We start from the raw sequence: 22,674 nt of genomic DNA, 5'->3' as shown, positions 1-22,674 counted from the left end.
ATGGCTAAAAAGTTTGTGTGCTATAACCCAATAAAATAAAAAATAATGAAACACGGTCTCGGGAAAGTTTACGAATGGCGCCAGTAAGAACACTTGTCACTTTGGCACCACTGTTGGTTCAGTATTACCCCGTTGCGTTTAGCGCAACAATAAACGTAGGTCAGAGGCGCCGTAACAGTTGATTGTTCCGTTTCACAGCTTGGAGAAGTGCTAGTTGTTTGGAGACCACTTTGGATTTCGTCACTATGATAGATTTGGTCCGCAATCTGTCGGCTTTCCTGAAGCTCGAAAATGCTTGCACAGACAATAATGTGTTTCGCTTGCATTACAAGTTAACGTCGTTAATGTTAATAGCTTTTTCACTGCTTGTGACATCGAAACAATATTTCGGTGAACCAGTTGACTGTATACCTGGAGCTCCGGACATTAACCGCGAGACTTTAAACACTTTTTGTTGGATCCATGCGACTTTCACGGTGGAGCGCCATTTCAAAGGTGTGCATAGTTTAAGATTTTTGCATTTTTAGTCCTACTTATCAATATGAGCGCACATTATTATTATTATCATTATTCTTTATCACTTCGCAAGTTGTGATTACTTAATTTATTGTATTATTGGGTACCCGTTCCACAGTATCCTTTTTTTCCGACATTATTCGCTAAGATACTTTTCACGTATTCTGCTTTTCTAGTAAATGCAGTGACTAGCTTTATCGTCCGAAATAACTCGTTTTAAATGTTGCAGTTTTTTTCTGGTCACCCTGATATGGAACTCACACCCGTTTTCATTGTTTCGTGTTCTTATTTCAAGCATAGGGTATGGAGATACTGAATTTCATTATTTTCGGTACAGGGTAACTGCGCGCAGCTTGCTTCGGTAACATGGACGCATCAAACCTAGCCATTGTACTCTAAACGTTTCAAAATATCCGTGTCTGTACATTTCAGCTGTCATAGTGCTATTTATTATGATTACTATTGCATGATAATAAATATGATTATTGTTGCGAAATTTTGCTATGAGAATTATTTCAATGATGTAGTTCGAAATTAAAGTATTTTCCCATTTGCATATATGTTTGCTACCCCTGTACCCACAGTCACAGATGGAAAGTGAGCTGCATTTATACGCATTCTTTTCCTGTACCCACAGCCACAGATTGGAACTGAGCAGCATTCATACGTATTCTTTTATGTCTCCTATATGTAACACATAGAAGTAGTTAGTCGTAGTGTATTTACATCTAGGCCTGCCTGTTACTATCTGTAGGTGGTGGAATACTTCTTTGTGTCAGTAATCTGTTGACAGTTGTCTGTGAACCATTCCATTTGTACTTGCAGATGGATTTGGAATTTCAAAGTCTCGTAATAGTGCACGCATACCGTTCTGTATTTCTACAATACACAAGAACTGTTGTATGATGTGTGGTACCGTGAGAAATGAGACCAAATGACAGAAACACATACTGCTACTACTGAATAACTGGCATGCTGGTGTACCATGATAGCGACTTTAGCAAGATGAGGTGTACAAGTCATGAAACCAGCTAGTGTCAGGAAATTCGTTCACAAATAAATAACAGTAAATCTTTCACACACAAAACAAAAAATAAATAGAAAGGCCCATGCTAATGTTTTATATCTATATATGACATACATATGTTGTCTAGCATACACAATGTAAATATGTGCTCATTTAGGGTCCGTCTAAAAAGGGACGTTTAATTTAGTGTCCACATACATTTTCTCTATTTCTACTGATGTCCACATTTTTTTAGTTTCGGAAATTAAGAACTTCCAATTGTTGCTTTCATCTCATATCTTAAAGAAGTTATATTCTCTGCGTTTGTTATTGAATTATATCATTATCAAGGACTTACATGGAAGAATCTATAAAAATTTTGTTAGATAAAAATATTTAAATTTATCGTAAAAGATTTTTGCTAAGTTTGCATGTTCATAAAGTTATATAATGTGATGGAAAATCAGAACAAAGGTACAGTTAGGGGAAGTCCAGTTAAAATGACATACCATTTTGTTTTATAGGTCACTATTGCCTTATAAACCATGATGTTAAATAAAATTTTTATCAGAACCATGCCATATTCACTTGTAGGTTTCACAGTTTTAGTGCTGTGTTTTTAAATTAATGTACCGTAAACCATACGTTTTTGACACACTTGTAAAAAGGCATAATATGTCATTTTAGACTGATGTCAGGACAAAATGACATAGGCATAAGAAATGCAGATAAACATTATATGCTTCATATATTTAATAGATTTGTACATAACAAATAAAAAGCCACTCCTGAAACAATTCTTCAACAGTATCAATTAAGGTTTCTCAGTTAAATCTTACAAAAAGTCAAGACTGAAAGTAGAATTATGAATGTTAATCCACGAAGAAACAAAATTAGTTCCATTTTTAAAAATATAATTTTCACCAGTCATATCTATTTGAATACATACATAACCAATAAAGTCTTTTTGTGGCTTACTCCAGCACATTCAGTGTGTGCTCACAAATTACATTGATGACAACTTAACTGGAGTTCTCTTGGTTTTAAAACCAAGTATAGTTGTAAGCAGTACAGAGACAATCTTTGGAAGCATCACTGGGGACTAGTGCAGCAGGGGATACAACCCGTCGGCTTTGAACAATGACGTCACAAGTCGCCAGAGAGCCTGTATTACAGAGATGAAAGAGCTGAGGAGAATGTTGAGAAACAAAGGAATGCGAGAGAGATAAACATTGATCTTGTCAAAAGCATAAGTGTTTTTTGACTTTTTAAAAAAAAAAATCTCACGAGATAGAATAAACTGATCCTACTTTATTAAGCAATATCTTGTCAAAAGCCGAGAAGCGATTGTTCTTAATGTTCTAGATCCCTTCAGTACGTAATAAGCGTTTTTTGACTTAGAAAAAAATCTCACGAGATAGAATAAACTGATCCTACTTTATTAAGCAGCTCCCTTCAGTACCTAATAAGTGTTTTTTGGCTTTTTAAGAAAAAAAATCTCACGAGATAGAATAAACTGATCCTACTTTATTAAGCAATATCTTGTCAAAAGCCGAGAAGCGATTCTTCTTAGTGTTCTAGCTCCCTTCAGTACGTAATAAGAGTTTTTGGCCTTTTTAAAAAAAAAATCTCACGAGATAGAATAAACTGATCCTACTTCATTAAGCAATCAGTAAAATGATGCACCCAATATCAAGCGATCGCTTTTAGATTTACATTCAATTATTTTAATGATAGTGCTTATTAGAACACAGAACTGCTTTATTATCTATGCCTCGAAGTGAAGACATTACCATCTATGACTAAGGAATGACGTCATTGTTCAAAGCCGACGGGTTGTATCCCCTGCTGCACTAGACCCCATCACTGTTATCGCCAAAAAAGGCCATTTTTGTACAATATTTCTTTCCCAAAACTAAGTTACCTCTTTGCTTTTCTCAGCTATTTGGAATGGAAGTTGACCCACATCCTTCATAGTCATACCAACATGTGTGATTCCAACAGTTTCAGGAGTTGTACCAGTTCACACTCCAATACAGTGTTGAAATTTGGTTGGAAACGCCAGCAGCCATCCCATCTCGCCTCTGGTAACAGCATCTATAGCCTGCTGCATCTGTGCAGCATCCCAAGACTATCATGATGTGAAATTTTGCTGGAAACGCCAGCAGCCATCCCATCTCGCCGCTGGTAACAGCATCTGTAGCCTGCTGCATCTGTGCAGCATCCCAAGACTATTGTGACGATTTCCTTACTTTATTGCCTGCCATCTGAAAGGGGAAATTCATGTTACATTTGGCCTACATAAATTCATTGCATTTGTATATCATTGCACATTTATCAGTTCATTTTTAATGTTTTGTTCAACTTATTTTATTACAGTATGACCTAATGCTATTGTTGTTAAATTTAAACTTATACTTACAGAGTCTTAAAAATAGATTGCAGTGGTAAAATCAATTTGTGTAAAATTTTGTTTGTGTCAATTAAAGTAACATTTAATCCGATTCAGTAAAGTGAAAAATACATGTGGGACGTGGGTTGTAAAGTAATGTAGGTATGTGTGATGTGTGTAACATTTTGTTTATTTGTTTCATTTGTAATATAGTTATTTGACAACCAAAGATTGAACTAATTATGTTTAATTTGGTAGTCGTAAAGGGATTAGTCCAGATCTCTGTAGGAACATTAATTTGGTAGTCCTAAAGGGATTTGTCCAGATTTTGATAGGAGCGTAACACCCACTGTTTTGTGGCAATCATACTTCCTTATTTAAAGCCAAAAAACATCCAGACCTAATACTTATTACCTAGGCTATGCTCAGATAAGATATACTGAAATCATATATTGTTATTAAAAAAGATTCTAGCATTGCCATATGTGATATGATGTCAGCAATATTTACACTATTATACCATCCTTCCAAGATCTAGACTACAACCATCCTAAAAGCATGTTAATCAATCCCTTTGAGGGTTTCCCCATTTTGGGGGTTTCATAATACGGTAATCTCATGCTCATTAGACTGTTCGTTCTACTAAAGGGATTAACATAATGGGTAATTTCACATTTTGGAAGATTTACACATATTCCCACAATGTATTACAGAAATAAAATCTCCAAAAATTGTGTTTTTGACTTTCAGGCTCTGCGGGAGTGGACATTGTGAAACCAGGTGTTGCAACACAGCAAGAGGGTAAGGACAAGCTGACATCTCAGCATTATTACCAGTGGGTGTGCTTTGTTCTGTTTCTTGAAGCTCTGTTATTTGCCACACCTGGTTACCTCTGGAAAGCATGGGAAGGAGGTTGTATTCATATGCTTGCTGTTGATTTAGGTATGTAAACAATTTTGTACTGAATTATTATTTGTCAAGGTGAATTAAATTTTTGTACATTTTATCCCTTTTTGATGATGCTAAAAAAATTATGTCCAAAAGGTCAAGTAGTAATAAAGCTCTAGTAACACACCACAGTTGCTCCTGAGCAGTGTGTGTGTATTGAGCCAACCATTTAGTAATAGTTTTATGAATTCTGAGCTGCTTTCCACATTTGATTTTCGATTATTGTTTATTATTTTATGTGCACTAATTGCCAAATATAGTCTATTTGGTATAAGCTCTGACCTCATCCGCAAGTAGGAAACTTATGGGATGAAAGTCCCTTTAGTTTGTGTGATGTTATGTGAGAGAATCAGATACCACCTTATGTGAGAGAATCAGATGCCACCATATATGATGTGAGTTCATCGCGTAACAAAATAATATATTAGATCCATACTATACATATTTTTTTAAAGTTAAGGTAGTCTCTTGATTTTTTTAAAAAAATATTATTTACATCCTGTCAGTCTGAGATACAGTTTTCCTGATGATTCATGATGTGTCATTAGAAAATGTTAAAGCTGTAGCAGAGTTCAAATCAGTAAGGAAGTATAGTGAAAATATTAAACTAGTAGTGGCAAAAGTTATATATGTTTGTAATTATTTCACAAGAATACTTATTTATTTATTGTTTATTTAGCCTGACCAGATTAGGGCCTGAAGACCTCTCACATTTGACCATGAACGCATACCAAGTATATTACAAAATATTCCCAATAATAATACTAATGTCAATAATAATTAACAATAATCATGGTAATGGGCATTTAGAACTATATGGATTGACTTAGCACATTTGAAGCTGTAGCACATTTGAAGCTGTAAAGAGAGGAAAAGGAGCAGATTGAAGTAACAATGACACTGGTTGTTAGGAAATGACAGAATGTAAACACAGAATTGCTGACCAGGGGGCAAAGAAAAGTTATGGATGGGGGACTGATTAGAGGGATTGCTATGTGACAGGAAGTGGGTCATTAGCTGCCTTCTGAAGTTTGCAAGGAATTTAATGTATCTGATAGTTTGAGGCAGATTGTTCCAAAGCTGTGTTCCTGATACAGAAAATAATTTAGAGAACATATCAGTGTCAAGTGATGGTACAGAGAGAATTTTACTTTGTTTAGAACAAGATTCCTGTTGTGCTGTTCAGATAATAGTGATGCTGACACCTTCTTATAGACTGCAGTTGTGTGTTCAGTGTAAGTTATGATCCACAATTATCACCAAGTTCTTTTTGCAGAACAAGAAAATGTTATTTCTGTGTCATTTAGGATTAATGGTGGAAGAGATTTTCTGAACTTTGGGGTGGCAGGTTTTTGTGAGCAACTAAGATGGCTTCCGTTGTAGATCGGTTAAGTTTCATACCTGTGCCCTGTGCTCACCCTGATAGTGGCAGGAAATCGGCATTTACATGCTGGATGAATGTGCACAGGTTTGTTGGATTTGCACTTAGATATAAGTGGATGTCACTAGTGTGTAGGTGCTATTTGCTGTGGGAAAGAATATTTGACACATCACTAGAAAGAATATTTGACTTATCACTAACATATAATGTGATGGGTAATGGGTCCAGTATTGATTTTCGTAGGGACCCTGGTATTGCACCCCTCCATTGTGACTTTTCTGTTCCATTTATGACATACCATTGATGAAATGTAAGGTATGAGTGGAACCACTTTACGGCAGTTGAAGAGAGAAATATTTTCTTGTGAGTTTAGCTAGTAGTATGTCTAAGTCAGCAGTGTCAACAGCTTTGCTGAAATCCGAAAAGCACATAGTGTAGTCTCCTGTTGTTTGTCCATAGCTTGTTTCACTCTTGTCGGTCACTTTTAAAAGAGCAGTCATCATGCTGTGATTGTGCCAGAAACTAGGCTGGTATTAGTTTTAAAGGTTATTTGATGTTAAATAATTAGTGAGCTGTTCATGAACTGTGTATTCTAAAGCCCTGGATAATGCTGGTAGATTGCAAATGGGCATATAGTCACAAGGTTGTTTGGCTGATTCCTTCATGGGTAGTGGTTTTATGAGTTACTGCTTCCAGGCTGTTGGGAAGATGCTGGAGGTCAGAGAATCGTTAAAAATGTCCATTATTTTGGGTAGTAGCAGATCAGTGAGAAAACTGACATTTGCTCTCACTGTTAAATCATCATGAAAAATTTCTGTTTGTACCAGCCACTGATACCGTAAGGGAATTGATGGTTTCTGTGCATTGGTCAGGTAAAGATATCAGCATGATGAAACACTCATTTAGATCATCAATAGGAACTAGAGCATATTTAAGTTGCCCATGGCTAGACCTTGCGGATTTTTCGACAGAACGGCAGGTCTTTGAAAGTCCTTATTTAACTAGTGGGTATTCCTTAGTTTTTCATTTCTCACAGACTGATTAACTTGGTTGTGTAGTGCGTAGTTGCTTGTAGATGAGGTGATTATCAGAGGTTGTATGCCATTTGTGTTCCGCGTGCTGCATCCCTAACACTTGTAAGGTGTTTGTGATGGTCTGTAAACCATGGTGCAGGTTTTCTCCTTACTCTTACTGTTTCTAGAGAAGTGTGTTCATCATAGAATTTATTGAGTCTTTCATTATTAATGTTAAAGTCATTTCCTGCCATAGTCTGCCATGAAATATTGTAGGTGTCAGCTATAAGCTCAAACACATTTATGTGCATCTTCCTTTTATGAGCACATCTTGCTCCACAAACCTTTCAGCATGATTTACCTTGTATGAAACAGTGGTGTGTAGATGAAGATAATATCAATGAATTGAAACCAAAATCAGATTATGTTGGAAAATGAATTTGAAAGGAATTTTCATTAAGTGTGTTACAAAGACAATGTAGTTGCTTATTGTGTGGAGCTACATGCATATTTGTTAAACAAAGCAGTGGAGACAAAAAGAGGATACCATTTGTTGTGTTTTGCAGTATCTCTGTGCTGCTATTTGATGAAGGGTTGATTTGGCTGATGCACTAAAGTACTCCAAATTTTTTTTTAGGAAACGATATGTCTGGTAATGGTGTTGATGGAGTATGGAACAATGAAAATCATTACCCTAGATTGTCTTTGATAGAAAGCTCTGTTGTTTTGTTACCTTCGATTGTATGGTCAGTATCATACAGATTCTGAACTGCGGTTAATGATTTAAAGAACACAGAAAAAATAAAGGCTGGATTGCATCTGACAGTACACAACAGTGGTCTCTCACAGAGCCTGAGCACCTCTTTATGCTTGCCATTGAAACCTTGCATCTAGTGTCACACAGCTCATGCGCTGCAAGTATGTAGGTGCCTTTACCAATGGGAAGATACTCGAAGATACTCTAGGTGATTGGAGTTGCTGGCATTTAATTACATCTGTATAATTAACCCTTTGACTGCTGTTGGTGAATTTACTGTTCACACTTCACCACTCCGCAAGTGCTGTTGATAAGTTTAAGCATGGCCTTGGGGATTTCCCTCAATGCTGTTGATAAAAAAATGTCGTGCCTCCTTGACTCCTTAGTTCTAAATGTGAATATCATCACCATTCAGGAGCTTTGCGTATTGCTGATGACTTTCAGCATACAACAGAATCTCCACCCCATAAGTAACAGCGAGGATGAATTATTTGATGTCGACATAAGTGATAACTTCTCCACAAATTCTGGAAGTAACTGTCCTAAGCCATCTACTTAAGCAGGTGTAACATTAGAGTCTCATAATGTAATTCATAGTTCTTTCTAATCTTAAAATGATAGCAAGGTTTTGAATGTGTTTTTAAAAATGGATCAGACACTGTTGAAAGAAATGCTATCGTTACATTTCTGCAGATTTGTAACAACCACAAATTTGCAGAGAAGTTTGAGTGAGCAACTATTTTTTGCATGTACAATAATGTTCATCTGAGTGGGGAAAAACCATTCAGAGACAGAAGGAGAAGAAATATTCAGCACAGGATGAGATAGGCCACTCATGTAACTGCAGTCGAGTTAGAAACACAAATGCAGGCTACTTAGGACAGGTGGCCCACTTTGGTGGTAATGACTTTGTGTTAAGCTCAGCATGTCTGTAGCATCCAAACGGTTAAGATAATAATTATTCATTATTTTATTTCAGGATCTCCAGTACTGGGAAATGAATGGAATCCAGAACGAAAGAACACTATTGTGGAGTACCTTGCTGACACAAAACTGCGCCCTTTTACTGTCTACGTCTTAAGATTTACTTTCTGTGAAATTCTAAACTTCATCAATGTGGTGAGTTCTGTATTTATATCTGCACAATAAAAAATGAAAGGATGTGTGTCCTATGCAGGCAGGTAAATTTTGCCCCTCACCAATTGCTCAAAGACAGACTGATTGTCAGAAGCATTTCCATTCAAATTACCACTTTTTTGTAGAAGTTGTGAATTGTAAATGAATCTAGATAGTCTTCGTCTGTTTCTAAATTATAAGATCCAATTTATCAATGAAAATGATCAATTTTTTTGAAAATATAATGTAACAGCATAGATAAAAACATCTATTTCCCAAGTGACAGCAAGAGAAAACATATATAAAGGTTAGTAAATGTGCAAGTGTTCAGAGACAGTGGCTCCTTCCTCTGTCAGAAGGATTAAATGGTAAGGTAGAGGGTTGAAGGAAAACTACTGGTGAGGTTTAGGAAATGATGACCACACCAAACAAGATTTGAAAACCTGAGATCTTAAAGGTGAAAAATAGGGTAATAAGCAAGATGGAGATTACTGACAAAGCATTACACAAGAGTTAATAAGAGCTTAAAGCTAAGTGAACTGTATGTGGTAGAGGAGAAAAATAGACAGGCCAGAAAATAAAAGATATAGAAAGCTAGTCTGCCTGCTTAGCTGAATGGTATGCGATGGGCCTGGGTTTGATTCCCAGCCAGGTTGGAGATTTTATCCACTTGTGGACTGGGTGTTGTGTTGCCCTCATCGTCATTGACATGCAAGTCACCCAATGTGTCATCATCTGAAATAAGACTTGCAAACCGGCGGCCAGACTTCGCCAGATGGGGCCTCCCGGTCAACAATACCATACGATCATTTCATTACATTTCATAGACAGCTAAAAGTGTGTGAAGGAAGGAATAGTTACTGAAAAGATTAATTGCTGAGACTGAAGGAATTGATGTAAATTAAGGCCAGGTGGGTGGCAAGAATGAAGGACATGTTGTAATGCCAGTTCCCATCTGCGGAGTTCTTGAAAACTGGTATCAGGGGGAAGAGTCCAGATAGCATGTGTGGTGAAATAGGCACTGATGTCATGATTGTCATGTTGCAGCACATTCTCTGCAACTCACTCTGTCTATGCCCATTCATGGTAACTGATAACTTGGTGGTTCTCATGTCAATGTAAAAGGCGAAACAGTATTTACATAGCAGCTGTTACATGACATGTTGTTTCACAGATGGTTCTCAGTTTGATAGTGTGTCTTTTGCCAGTTACAGGGCCATTATTGGTGGTGGAGGAGGGTGCATGGGGCAAGTGTTATAGCAGGCGTGGTTGCCAGAGTAGGAGCCATAGTGCTGGGAAATGGGTGCAGAAGTAGTGTAGGTCCCCACCAGGATAGTGCAGAGATTTTGATTGGGAGGGGGGGGGGGTTACCTATTCTATGTGTGGTGGACAAAAGGGTCAGACAGAATTTTGGGGCACAATTTTAGGAAGTCATAGCCTTGTCAAAGTACTTAATTGATACATTCAAGACCAGGTTAATAGCGACAAGAGGTGTGCTCCTAAGCTGATTTTTGAAAAGGTCAGTAGTACCAGGATTGGGTGTGATGGTGTGGGAAATCTGCTTTTGAACTAGGTGTGTGGGATAATTATGTCCACTGAAGGTAGAGGTGAGAACAGTGCTGTATTACAGTAAAGAGTCTTCATCTGAACAAATAAATTTTCCTCAAATGCCAAGGATGTATGGGAGGGAATGTTAGACATGGAAAGGATGACAACTCAAAATGTAAGTACTGTTGTTAATATGTTTAATGTAAACAGAAGTATGTAGTGAGGATGAGGTCAACATCAAGGACGGTGGCTTGGAATTTGGAATAGAACTTCATGACATTCTTCCAATTAAATTTCACATGAACTTGGTGCCTTATTCATCACACATGCCATCTAGTTTCTTCCCCAGACACCTGTTTCTCAGAACTCTGTAGGTGGGAATTGATGTCACAGCATGTCCTTGGTTCTCGCTACCCATCTGGCCTTAATTTACATTATTTTCTTTGGTCACAGCATTTCTTTTCATTAACCATTTCTTGCTTCACATGCTTTTAGTTTCCTATATCTTTTACTTTCTAAACTGTCTATGTTTCCCCATCCTTCACCTCTGCCACTTACGATATGCTTAGCTCTCCGCTCTTATTAATCCCTGGATGATGTTTTTTCAGCAATCTATGTCTCGCTTATTATCCCATCTTCTACATTTAAGCTCTTAGGTTTCCAATCTCATCCGGTGAAGTCCCCAACATCCCACTTGGTAAGTCTCCCCTGATCCAGGGTTCTGGGTGACTTTCCCACAACCTCCCTATTTTTTAAATCTTGCCAGTCTGTTTCCTTCATCCTTCTTCCTTACCCCTTCAACCCTTCCACCAGGAGCCACTGGCTCCAAAAGCTTGCACATTTACTTAACCTTTATACAAGTTTTCTCCTACTGCCACTTGGTGAGCAGATTTTTTATCTATCCAGTTAAACTTTTATTTTTTAAATTAGAAGAGCTAGATGGCAGTAATTTGAAGAATCTCATTAACATAAATGGCTTGAGTAATAAGTTACCACTAAAAAGTACAGTGTTTTATAGTTTCTGAAACAGTACAATGTTATGTAGCACCAGCTAAACTGGTTTCCCTCAGTGTCACTGCTTGGAAGTGGAAAGTTGTATTTCGGCATATCTATAACGCACAGGTAGTCAGAGGACCTAAGTCTGCAGTAGGGAATGGAGGGGGAAGCCTCATGTTTGTTTCATGGTAAACAACAAAATAGTTCTGAGATTTCATTACAAATGGTTCTAAGTACAGTTGATACTTGTCAGAGACATTTTATGTTCTGGCTTTCTTCAAACTGATATCCCTGTTTGGCTGGGCAGGATGTGAGTGAGACAGGTCCAAGAACATTTTTCCACACAATTGACTTTTCTTTTGGCACACACCCCACCCCTCACTCCTTTTCCCGGACACATTTTCGCCCGTGTCTCTTTTTGCTACTAATTGTGATATGTGATGTATACAGCTCTTGTACTTGAATGCCCATGTCACCCATATCAGCTCAGCACCTGAATTCAGCAACTGAATATTGTGATACATCATGTATAGAAATGTTATAGTTGTGGTACCTGTAGCACACCAAGCGAAGGCTTTGTCGCTTGGACCTTAAGCTGGCCCTGAAATAGTGTACAGCTTCTGAAGACTTTTTTCTGTGGGGGAGGAGCAGGTGGCAGCTACCCTCCCCTGATCCTCTTTGTGTATGTCCTTGGGGGAATGCTTCAACAACCAAATTTACTATACATGTTAACAAATCATACAATTTGATATCAGTCATGTAAATTCATCACTGGTGTTAGTATCTGGATCTCAGGCATAAAAATATAAATTTCACAATCCACATGGTTATGGCTGCTAATGTGTCAATAATATTCATGTTTTTTTAGCCACATAACAAACACAAAACTTTTTATCTATGAGAAAGTTTTTTCTCTGTTCCTTATGTGAGTCGTCAGCACAAAATTACTTATTTCACATTGAAAAGTAGGGAGTCTCTAACCACATAATACAATCTGATTTTGTGGCTTTGCAGACAACATTACAGCTCAAATAGGAATTGTAGAAACAAACTGCCTGAACTTCCATGTATCTTGTTGTTTGTTGCAGATTATCCTTTGTCTTTCCTTGTATAATTTGCAGTTATTTTCCTGTCAATTTCTCCTGGATCATTCTCAGTCATTTCTGAAAACTTTTCATAGCTTTATTTGTAGCATTTCCTCTATCCCAGCTGTTAGAAATACACATTAATTTTGTAAAACATATATTTGTACATTCCTCCATAAATGTGGTTATCATTACCTTCACATTTTATTATGAATTTATTGTGGGCTACTTTATTGCTGTCCACACTGTCATTAAAAACATTCCAGAGTGGTTTCATTTAGTTACTTCCTTCTATCTCATTTGCTAACTTATTTATTGTTACTATAACTTTTCTGTACACCTTCCTGTAACTTCTTAACATACTATAACAGGACTTACCAAACTTTTTAGCTTGCGGGCTCCTTTTTCAGGTGAAAATGCACAGTGGGCCCCTCGTCAGTCAAGCACGAAAGCGCTGGCAGGTCGATACACACACAAACAAACACAAACATACACACAAAATTCAATCTTTCGCAACCAACAGTTGCTTCATCAGGAAAGAGGGAAGGAGAGGGAAAGATGAGAGGATGTGGGTTTTTAAGGGAGAGGGTAAGGAGTCATTCCAATCCCGGGAGCGGAAAGACTTACCTTAGGGGGAAAAAAGGACAGGTATACACCGCACACACACACAGCAGACATGCTTGTGTATGTGTGGATGGATATCTCCCTTAAAACCCACATCCTTTCATCTTTCCCTCTCCTTCCCTCTTTCCTGACGAAGCAACCGGGGGTTGCGAAAGCTCGAAATTTTGTGTGTGTGTTGTGTGTGTGTTTTTTATTGTGCCTACCTACCAGCACTTTCCTGTTTGGCAAGTCATGGAATCTTTGTTTTTAATATGTTTTTAATATATATTTTTCCCATGTGGAATGTTTCTTTCTATTCTATTTATATATAATAGAGGGAAACATTCCACGTGGGAAAATACATATCTAAAAAGAAAGATGATGAGACTTACCAAACAAAAGCGCTGGCTGGTCGATAGACACACAAACAGACACACAAAATTCAATCTTTCGCAACCAACGGTTGCCTCATCAGGAAAGAGGGAAGGTGAGGGAAAGACGAAAGGATTTGGGTTTTAAGGGAGAGGGTAAGGAGTCATTCCAATCCTGAGAACGGAAAGACTTACCTTAGGGGAAAAAAGGACAGGTATACACTCGCGCACACACACACATATCCATCCGCATATACACAGACACAAGCAGACATTTGTAAAGGCAAAGAGTTTGGGCCCCTCTTTCCTGATGAGGCAACCGTTGGTTGCGAAAGCTTGAATTTTGTGTGTATGTTTGTGTGCCTATCGACCTGCCAGCGCTTTTGTTTGGTAAGTCTCATCATCTTTCTTTATATATATATATATAATAGAGGGAAACATTCCACGTGGGAAAAATATATTTAAAAAGAAAGATGATGAGACTTACCAAACAAAAGCGCTGGCAGGTCGATAGACACACAAACAAACACAAACATACACACAAAAATCTAGCTTTCGCAACCCACGGTTGCCTCGTCAGGAAAGAGGGAAGGAGAGGGAAAGACAAAAGGATTTGGGTTTTAAGGGAGAGGGTAAGGAGTCATTCCAATCCCGGGAGCGGAAAGACTTACCTTAGGGGAAAAAAAGGATAGGTATACACTCGCACACACACACATATCCATCCTCATATACACAGACACAAGCAGACATTTGTAAAGGCAAAGAGTTTGGGCAGAGATGTCAGTCGGGGCGGATGTACAAAGGCAAAGATGATGTTGAAAGACAGGTGAGGTACGAGCGGCGGCAAATTGAAATTAGAAATTAGCGGAGATTGAGGCCTGGCGGATAGCGAGAAGAGAGGATATGCTCAAGGGCAAGTTCCCATCTCCGGAGTTCTGACAGGTTGGTGTTAGTGGGAAGTATCCAGATAACCCGGACGGTGTAACACTGTGCCAAGATGTGCTGGCCGTGCACCAAGGCATGTTTAGCCACAGGGTGATCCTCATTACCAACAAACACTGTCTGCCTGTGTCCATTCATGCGAATGGACAGTTTGTTGCTGGTCATTCCCACATAGAACGCTTCACAGTGTAGGCAGGTCAGTTGGTAAATCACGTGGGTGCTTTCACACGTGGCTTTGCCTTTGATCGTGTACACCTTCCGGGTTACAGGACTGGAATAGGTGGTGGTGGGAGGGTGCATGGGACAGGTTTTACACCGGGGGCGGTTACAGGGGTAGGAGCCAGAGGGTAGGGAAGGTGGTCTGGGGATTTCATAGGGATGAACTAAGAGGTTGCGAAGGTTAGGTGGACGGCGGAAAGACACTCTTGGTGGAGTGGGGAGGATTTCATGAAGGATGGATCTCATTTCAGGGCAGGATTTGAGGAAGTCGTATCCCTGCTGGAGAGACACATTCAGAATCTGATCCAGTCCCGGAAAGTATCCTGTCACAAGTGGGGCACTTTTGGGGTTCTTCTGTGGAAGGTTCCGGGTTTGAGGAGATGAGGAAGTGGCTCTGGTTATTTGCTTCTGTACCAGGTCAGGAGGGTAGTTACGGGATGCAAAAGCGGTTTTCAGGTTGTTGGTGTAATGGTTCAAGGATTCCAGACTGGAGCAGATTCGTTTGCCACGAAGACCTAGGCTGTAGGGAAGGGACCGTTTGATGTGGAATGGGTGGCAGCTGTCATAATGGAGGTACTGTTGCTTGTTGGTGGGTTTGATGTGGACGGACGTGTGAAGCTGGCCATTGGACAGGTGGAGGTCAACGTCAAGGAAAGTGGCATGGGATTTGGAGTAGGACCAGGTGAATCTGATGGAACCAAAGGAGTTGAGGTTGGAGAGGAAATTCTGGAGTTCTTCTTCACTGTGAGTCCAGATCATGAAAATGTCATCAATAAATCTGTACCAAACTTTGGGTTGGCAGGCCTGGGTAACCAAGAAGGCTTCCTCTAAGCGACCCATGAATAGGTTGGCATACGAGGGGGCCATCCTGGTACCCATGGCTGTTCCCTTTAATTGTTGGTATGTCTGGCCTTCAAAAGTGAAGAAGTTGTGGGTCAGGATGAAGCTGGCTAAGGTAATGAGGAAAGAGGTTTTAGGTAGGGCGGCAGGTGATCGGCGTGAAAGGAAGTGCTCCATCGCAGCGAGGCCCTGGACATGCGGAATATTTGTGTATAAGGAAGTGGCATCAATGGTTACAGGATGGTTTCCGGGGGTAACAGACTGGGTAGGGATTCCAGGCGTTCGAGAAAGTGGTTGGTGTCTTTGATGAAGGATGGGAGACTGCATGTAATGGGTTGAAGGTGTTGATCTACGTAGGCAGAGATGCGTTCGGTGGGGGCTTGGTAACCAGCTACAATGGGACGGCCGGGATGATTGGGTTTGTGAATTTTGGGAAGAAGGTAGAAGGTAGGGGTGCGGGGTGTTGGTGGGGTCAGGAGGTTGATGGAGTCGGGTGAAAGGTTTTCTAGGGGGCCTAAGGTTCTGAGGATTCCTTGAAGCTCCGCCTGGACATCAGGAATGGGATTGCCTTGGCAAACTTTGTAAGTAGTGTTGTCTGAAAGCTGACGCAGTCCCTCAGTCACATACTCCCGACGATCAAGTACCACAGTTGTGGAACCCTTGTCCGCCGGAAGAATGACAATGGATCGGTCAGCCTTCAGATCACGGATAGCCTGGGCTTCAGCAGTGGTGATGTTGGGAGTAGGATTAAGGTTTTTTAAGAAGGATTGAGAGGCAAGGCTGGAAGTCAGAAATTCCTGGAAGGTTAGGAGAGGGTGATTTTGAGGAAGAGGAGGTGGGTCCCGCTGTGACGGAGGACGGAACTGTTCCAGGCATGGTTCAATTTGGATAGTGTCTTGGGGAGTTGGATCATTAGGAGTAGGATTAGGATCATTTTTCTTCGTGGCAAAGTGATATTTCCAGCAGAGAGTACGGGTGTAGGACAGTAAATCTTTGACGAGGGCTGTTTGGTTAAATCTGGGAGTGGGGCTGAAGGTGAGGCCTTTGGATAGGACAGAGATTTCGGATTGGGAGAGAGGTTTGGAGGAAAGGTTAACTACTGAATTGGGGTGTTGTGGTTCCAGATTGCGTTGATTGGAATTTTGAGGTTTTGGAGGGAGTGGAGCTGGAAGTGGGAGATTGAGTAGATGGGAGAGACTGGGTTTGTGTGCAATGAGAGGAGGTTGAGGTTTGCTGGAAAGGTTGTGAAGGGTGAGTGAGTTGCCTTTCCGGAGGTGGGAAACCAGGAGATTGGATAGTTTTTTAAGGTGGAGGGTGGCATGCTTTTCTAATTTGCGGTTGGCCTGTAGGAGGATGCTCTGAACAACCGGTGTGGATGTGGGAGAGGAAAGATTGAGGACTTTTATCAGGGACAGGAGTTGATGGGTGTGTTGATTGGCTGAGTGGATGTGTAGGTGAAGGATTAGGTGGGTGAGGGCAATGGATTGTTCGGTTTGGAACTGGTATAGGGACTGATGGAAAGAAGGGTTGCAGCCAGAGATGGGAACTTCAAGTGTGAGGCCTTTGGGGGTGATGCCAAGTGTCAGACAAGCCTGAGAAAATAAAATATGGGAGTGTAATCTAGCTAAGGCGAAGGCATGTTTGCGGAGGGAATGTAAATAAAACTTAATGGGGTCGTTGTGGAGGTGTTGTGAGGGTGACATGGTACTAGAAGGTGGAAAGTGGAACACGAGGCTGAAATGAAAATGAAAATAAATATAGAAATATATGGGGAGAGATAAAGGTAAAACTAGAAAGCAAATGGAGATCTGGTGTGAAAAAAGGCGAAAAAAGGGTTGGTTAGAGCTGGGTTGTTGATCCTGTGGTGAACTTGTGTAGGTAGATAATGATGTGCATAAAGGTTAGGTGGTTGTGTTGCCGCCAAAACACGTTAAAGGGTGGAGAAATACGGGAGAATTTCGAAAAAACTACGTGAGGATGTATTAAAAGGGTGGTTTGGTGGTGACAGATTATGGAAATGAAGCTAACAATTGTCTGATGAAGAAATAATGACGTTAAAACCTGTGGGAAGCGGCTAAAAATGATCGATGCTGTGAGAAAAACGGAAATGGAAATAAAGCAAAAGATATTAAAATTAGCCGAAAAGGTTGTTTAATAGCTGAAAGGAACTGTTTGTGAACTGGAAACGGTGGATTTTATAGCGGCGGTAGTGTTGAAAGCGGGGAAAAAAAAAAAAATTTTTGGTTTGGAAGTGGGTTACGTATTATTACGTATTATTGAGTATATATCGGCGGGATAAAATTGTATACTGGATTACGGTAAAAAAGGAGAAGGTGAATAGAAAGTAAAACTGCTGGCAAAAACAGAAGGAGGAAATAAGATGACAGAAAAGACTACGAAATGTAACAGTGACAATAACAATAACAAACGTGATTGTTGGGTTCAAATTAATGATATGAATATAATAGAGGGAAACATTCCACGTGGGAAAAATATATTTAAAAAGAAAGATGATGAGACTTACCAAACAAAAGCGCTGGCAGGTCGATAGACACACAAACAAACACAAACATACACACAAAAATCTAGCTTTCGCAACCCACGGTTGCCTCGTCAGGAAAGAGGGAAGGAGAGGGAAAGACAAAAGGATTTGGGTTTTAAGGGAGAGGGTAAGGAGTCATTCCAATCCCGGGAGCGGAAAGACTTACCTTAGGGGAAAAAAAGGATAGGTATACACTCGCACACACACACATATCCATCCTCATATACACAGACACAAGCAGACATTTGTAAAGGCAAAGAGTTTGGGCAGAGATGTCAGTCGGGGCGGATGTACAAAGGCAAAGATGATGTTGAAAGACAGGTGAGGTACGAGCGGCGGCAAATTGAAATTAGAAATTAGCGGAGATTGAGGCCTGGCGGATAGTGAGAAGAGAGGATATGCTCAAGGGCAAGTTCCCATCTCCGGAGTTCTGACAGGTTGGTGTTAGTGGGAAGTATCCAGATAACCCGGACGGTGTAACACTGTGCCAAGATGTGCTGGCCGTGCACCAAGGCATGTTTAGCCACAGGGTGATCCTCATTACCAACAAACACTGTCTGCCTGTGTCCATTCATGCGAATGGACAGTTTGTTGCTGGTCATTCCCACATAGAACGCTTCACAGTGTAGGCAGGTCAGTTGGTAAATCACGTGGGTGCTTTCACACGTGGCTCTGCCTTTGATCGTGTACACCTTCCGGGTTACAGGACTGGAATAGGTGGTGGTGGGAGGGTGCATGGGACAGGTTTTACACCGGGGGCGGTTACAGGGGTAGGAGCCAGAGGGTAGGGAAGGTGGTCTGGGGATTTCATAGGGATGAACTAAGAGGTTGCGAAGGTTAGGTGGACGGCGGAAAGACACTCTTGGTGGAGTGGGGAGGATTTCATGAAGGATGGATCTCATTTCAGGGCAGGATTTGAGGAAGTCGTATCCCTGCTGGAGAGACACATTCAGAATCTGATCCAGTCCCGGAAAGTATCCTGTCACAAGTGGGGCACTTTTGGGGTTCTTCTGTGGAAGGTTCCGGGTTTGAGGAGATGAGGAAGTGGCTCTGGTTATTTGCTTCTGTACCAGGTCAGGAGGGTAGTTACGGGATGCAAAAGCGGTTTTCAGGTTGTTGGTGTAATGGTTCAAGGATTCCGGACTGGAGCAGATTCGTTTGCCACGAAGACCTAGGCTGTAGGGAAGGGACCGTTTGATGTGGAATGGGTGGCAGCTGTCATAATGGAGGTACTGTTGCTTGTTGGTGGGTTTGATGTGGACGGACGTGTGAAGCTGGCCATTGGACAGGTGGAGGTCAACGTCAAGGAAAGTGGCATGGGATTTGGAGTAGGACCAGGTGAATCTGATGGAACCAAAGGAGTTGAGGTTGGAGAGGAAATTCTGGAGTTCTTCTTCACTGTGAGTCCAGATCATGAAAATGTCATCAATAAATCTGTACCAAACTTTGGGTTGGCAGGCCTGGGTAACCAAGAAGGCTTCCTCTAAGCGACCCATGAATAGGTTGGCATACGAGGGGGCCATCCTGGTACCCATGGCTGTTCCCTTTAATTGTTGGTATGTCTGGCCTTCAAAAGTGAAGAAGTTGTGGGTCAGGATGAAGCTGGCTAAGGTAATGAGGAAAGAGGTTTTAGGTAGGGCGGCAGGTGATCGGCGTGAAAGGAAGTGCTCCATCGCAGCGAGGCCCTGGACATGCGGAATATTTGTGTATAAGGAAGTGGCATCAATGGTTACAGGGATGGTTTCCGGGGGTAACAGACTGGGTAGGGATTCCAGGCGTTCGAGAAAGTGGTTGGTGTCTTTGATGAAGGATGGGAGACTGCATGTAATGGGTTGAAGGTGTTGATCTACGTAGGCAGAGATGCGTTCGGTGGGGGCTTGGTAACCAGCTACATTTATACTCCGTAAGCCACCCGACGGTGTGTGGCGGAGGGCACTTTATGTGCCACTGTCATTACCTCCCTTTCCTGTTCCAGTCTCGTATAGTTCGCGGGAAGAACGACTGCTGGAAAGCCTCCATGCGCGCTCGAATCTCTCTAATTTTACATTCATGATCTCCTTGGGAGGTATAAGTAGGGGGAAGCAATATATTCAATACCTCATCCAGAAATGCACCCTCTTGATATCTGGACAGCAAGCTACACTGCGGTGCAGAGTGCCTCTCTTGCAGAGTCTGCCACTTGAGTTTGCTAAACATCTCTGTAACGCTATCACGCTTACCAAATAACTCTGTAACAAAATGTGCTGCTCTTCTTCTTTTCTCTCTCTCTCTCTCTCTCTCTCTCTCTCTCTCTCTCTCTCTCTCTCTCTCCTCCCCCCCCCCCCCTCTCTGTAAACCCGACCTGGTACAGATCCCACACTGATGAGCAATACTCAAGTATAGGTCAAACGAGTGTTTTGTAAGCCACCTCCTTTGTTGATGGACTAGATTTTCTAAGGTCTCTCCCAATGAATGTCAGCCTGGCACCTGCCTTACCAACAATTAATTTTATATGATCATTCCACTTCAAATCATTCCATACGCATACTCCCAGATATTTTACAGAAGTAACTGCTACCAGTGTTTATTCTGCTATCATATAATCATACAATAAAGGATCCTTCTTTCTATGTATTTGCAATACATTAAATTTGTCTATGTTAAGGGTCAGTTGCCACTCCCTGCACCATGTGCCTATCAGCTGCAGATCTTCCTGCATTTCGCTGCAGTTTTCTAGTGCTGAAACTTCTCTGTATACTACAGCATCATCCGCGATAAGCCGCATGGAACTTCCGACACTATCTACTAGGTCATTTATAAATATTGTGAAAAGCAATGGTCCCACAACACTCCCCTGTGGCATGCCAGAGGTTACTTTAATGTCTGTAGACGTCTCTCCATTGAGAACAACATGCTGTGTTCTGTTTGCTAAAATCTCTTCAGTCCAGCTCCACAGCTGGTCTGATATTCAATAGGCTCTTACTTTGTTTATCAGGCGACAATGCAGAACTGTATCGAACGCCTTCCGGAAGTAAAGTAAAATGGCATCTACCTGGGAGCCTGTATCTAATATTTTTTGGGTCTCATGAACAAATAAGCGAATTGGGTCTCACACGATCGCTGTTTCCGGAATCCATATTGATTCCTACAGAGTAGATTCTGGGTTTCCAGAAATGACATGATACGCAAGCAGAAAACATGTTCTAAAATTCTACTACAGATCGATGTCAGAGATATAGGCCTATAGTTTTGCGCATCTGCTCGACGACCCTTCTTGAAAGCTGGAACTACTTGTGCTCTTTTCCAATCATTTGGAACCTTCAGTTCCTCTGGAGACACGTGTACATGGCTGTTAGAAGTGGGGCAAGCACACACTTTTTACTTGATTAGAAACAATATTTCTTTTCTATCTTCATATTGTCCAGCTAGGATCCTTATTGCTTGACCACCTGAAATTTTGTCATCTTACATAAGATGAACTTAAATCTGCTTAAGGCACTGACATTAGTTTACACTCACAAACAGCAGTGCCCTTACATTTGTGTTACCTGTATGTTGTATGTGCTTTATATCTCAATATTATGAAAAGAAAAGTTGCCACTCACCATACTGCAGAGATGCTGAGTCGCAGATACCCACACTAAAAAGACTGTCACAAGTACAGCTTTTGGCCAGTAAGCCTTCATCAAAATTAGATGACAGACAGACACATACACACACACCAATGCAACTCACACATACAGTCTTTTTAATGCGCCTATCTGTGACTCAGCATTTCTGGTATATGGTGAGTAGCAACTTTCCTTTTCATAGTATTGTTGGATCTCACTCTGGATTTTCCATTGTGTGCTTTATATTTCTCCACATACAAAACCTCATCAGCATACAACTCATTGTTCTGTGGGAGTATGGTGATATTTTATATATTCAACTATAGTGGGTGGTGACTTTAATTTACCCTCGATATGTTGGCGAAAGCAAATGTACACATAAAACATCATCTGAAATTGTGCTAAATGTATTCTATGAAAGTTACTTCAAGCAGTTAGTTTATGAGCCCTCACAAATAGTAAACAGTTGTGAGAACACACTCGACCTCTTAGCAACAAATAATCCTGAGCTAATAATAAGCACCAAAATGGGTACAGGGATTAGTAAACATGGGGTGGTTGTAGTGAGATTGAATATAACAGCCCCCAAATCATCGAAAAGTAAACAAAAAATATACTTATTCTAAAAAGCAGATAAAAATTCACTTGTAACCTTCCTGAGAAACAATCTCTACTTTTTCCAAATTATCAATGCAAGTGTAGACCATATGTGGCTTGAATTCAAAGAAGTAGTATTGGCAGCAATTCAGAGATTTATACCACACAAATTAACAAATTATGGAGCTGATTCTCTTTGGTACACAAAACAG

At 40.6% G+C, this 22,674-nt stretch overlaps 1 protein-coding gene across 1 annotated transcript in view; it reads left to right on the top strand.

The window, feature by feature from the left end:
- Positions 1–245: 245 nt before the first annotated feature.
- Positions 246–22,674, top strand: part of LOC126157640 (innexin inx2-like) — a 60,718-nt gene continuing 38,289 nt past the window's right edge. The window contains exons 1-3 of the mRNA XM_049916389.1: positions 246–495; positions 4,665–4,856; positions 8,993–9,132. Coding sequence (XP_049772346.1) covers positions 246–495; positions 4,665–4,856; positions 8,993–9,132 — 582 coding nt within the window. The remainder of the gene's footprint in view (positions 496–4,664; positions 4,857–8,992; positions 9,133–22,674) is intronic.

Source organism: Schistocerca cancellata, chromosome 2 (assembly GCF_023864275.1).
Source record: "Schistocerca cancellata isolate TAMUIC-IGC-003103 chromosome 2, iqSchCanc2.1, whole genome shotgun sequence".
Classification (NCBI taxonomy): Eukaryota; Metazoa; Arthropoda; class Insecta; order Orthoptera; family Acrididae; genus Schistocerca; species Schistocerca cancellata.
The sequence above is the reverse complement of the archived record's forward strand: the minus strand, read 5'-3'. Positions and strand labels throughout refer to the sequence as shown.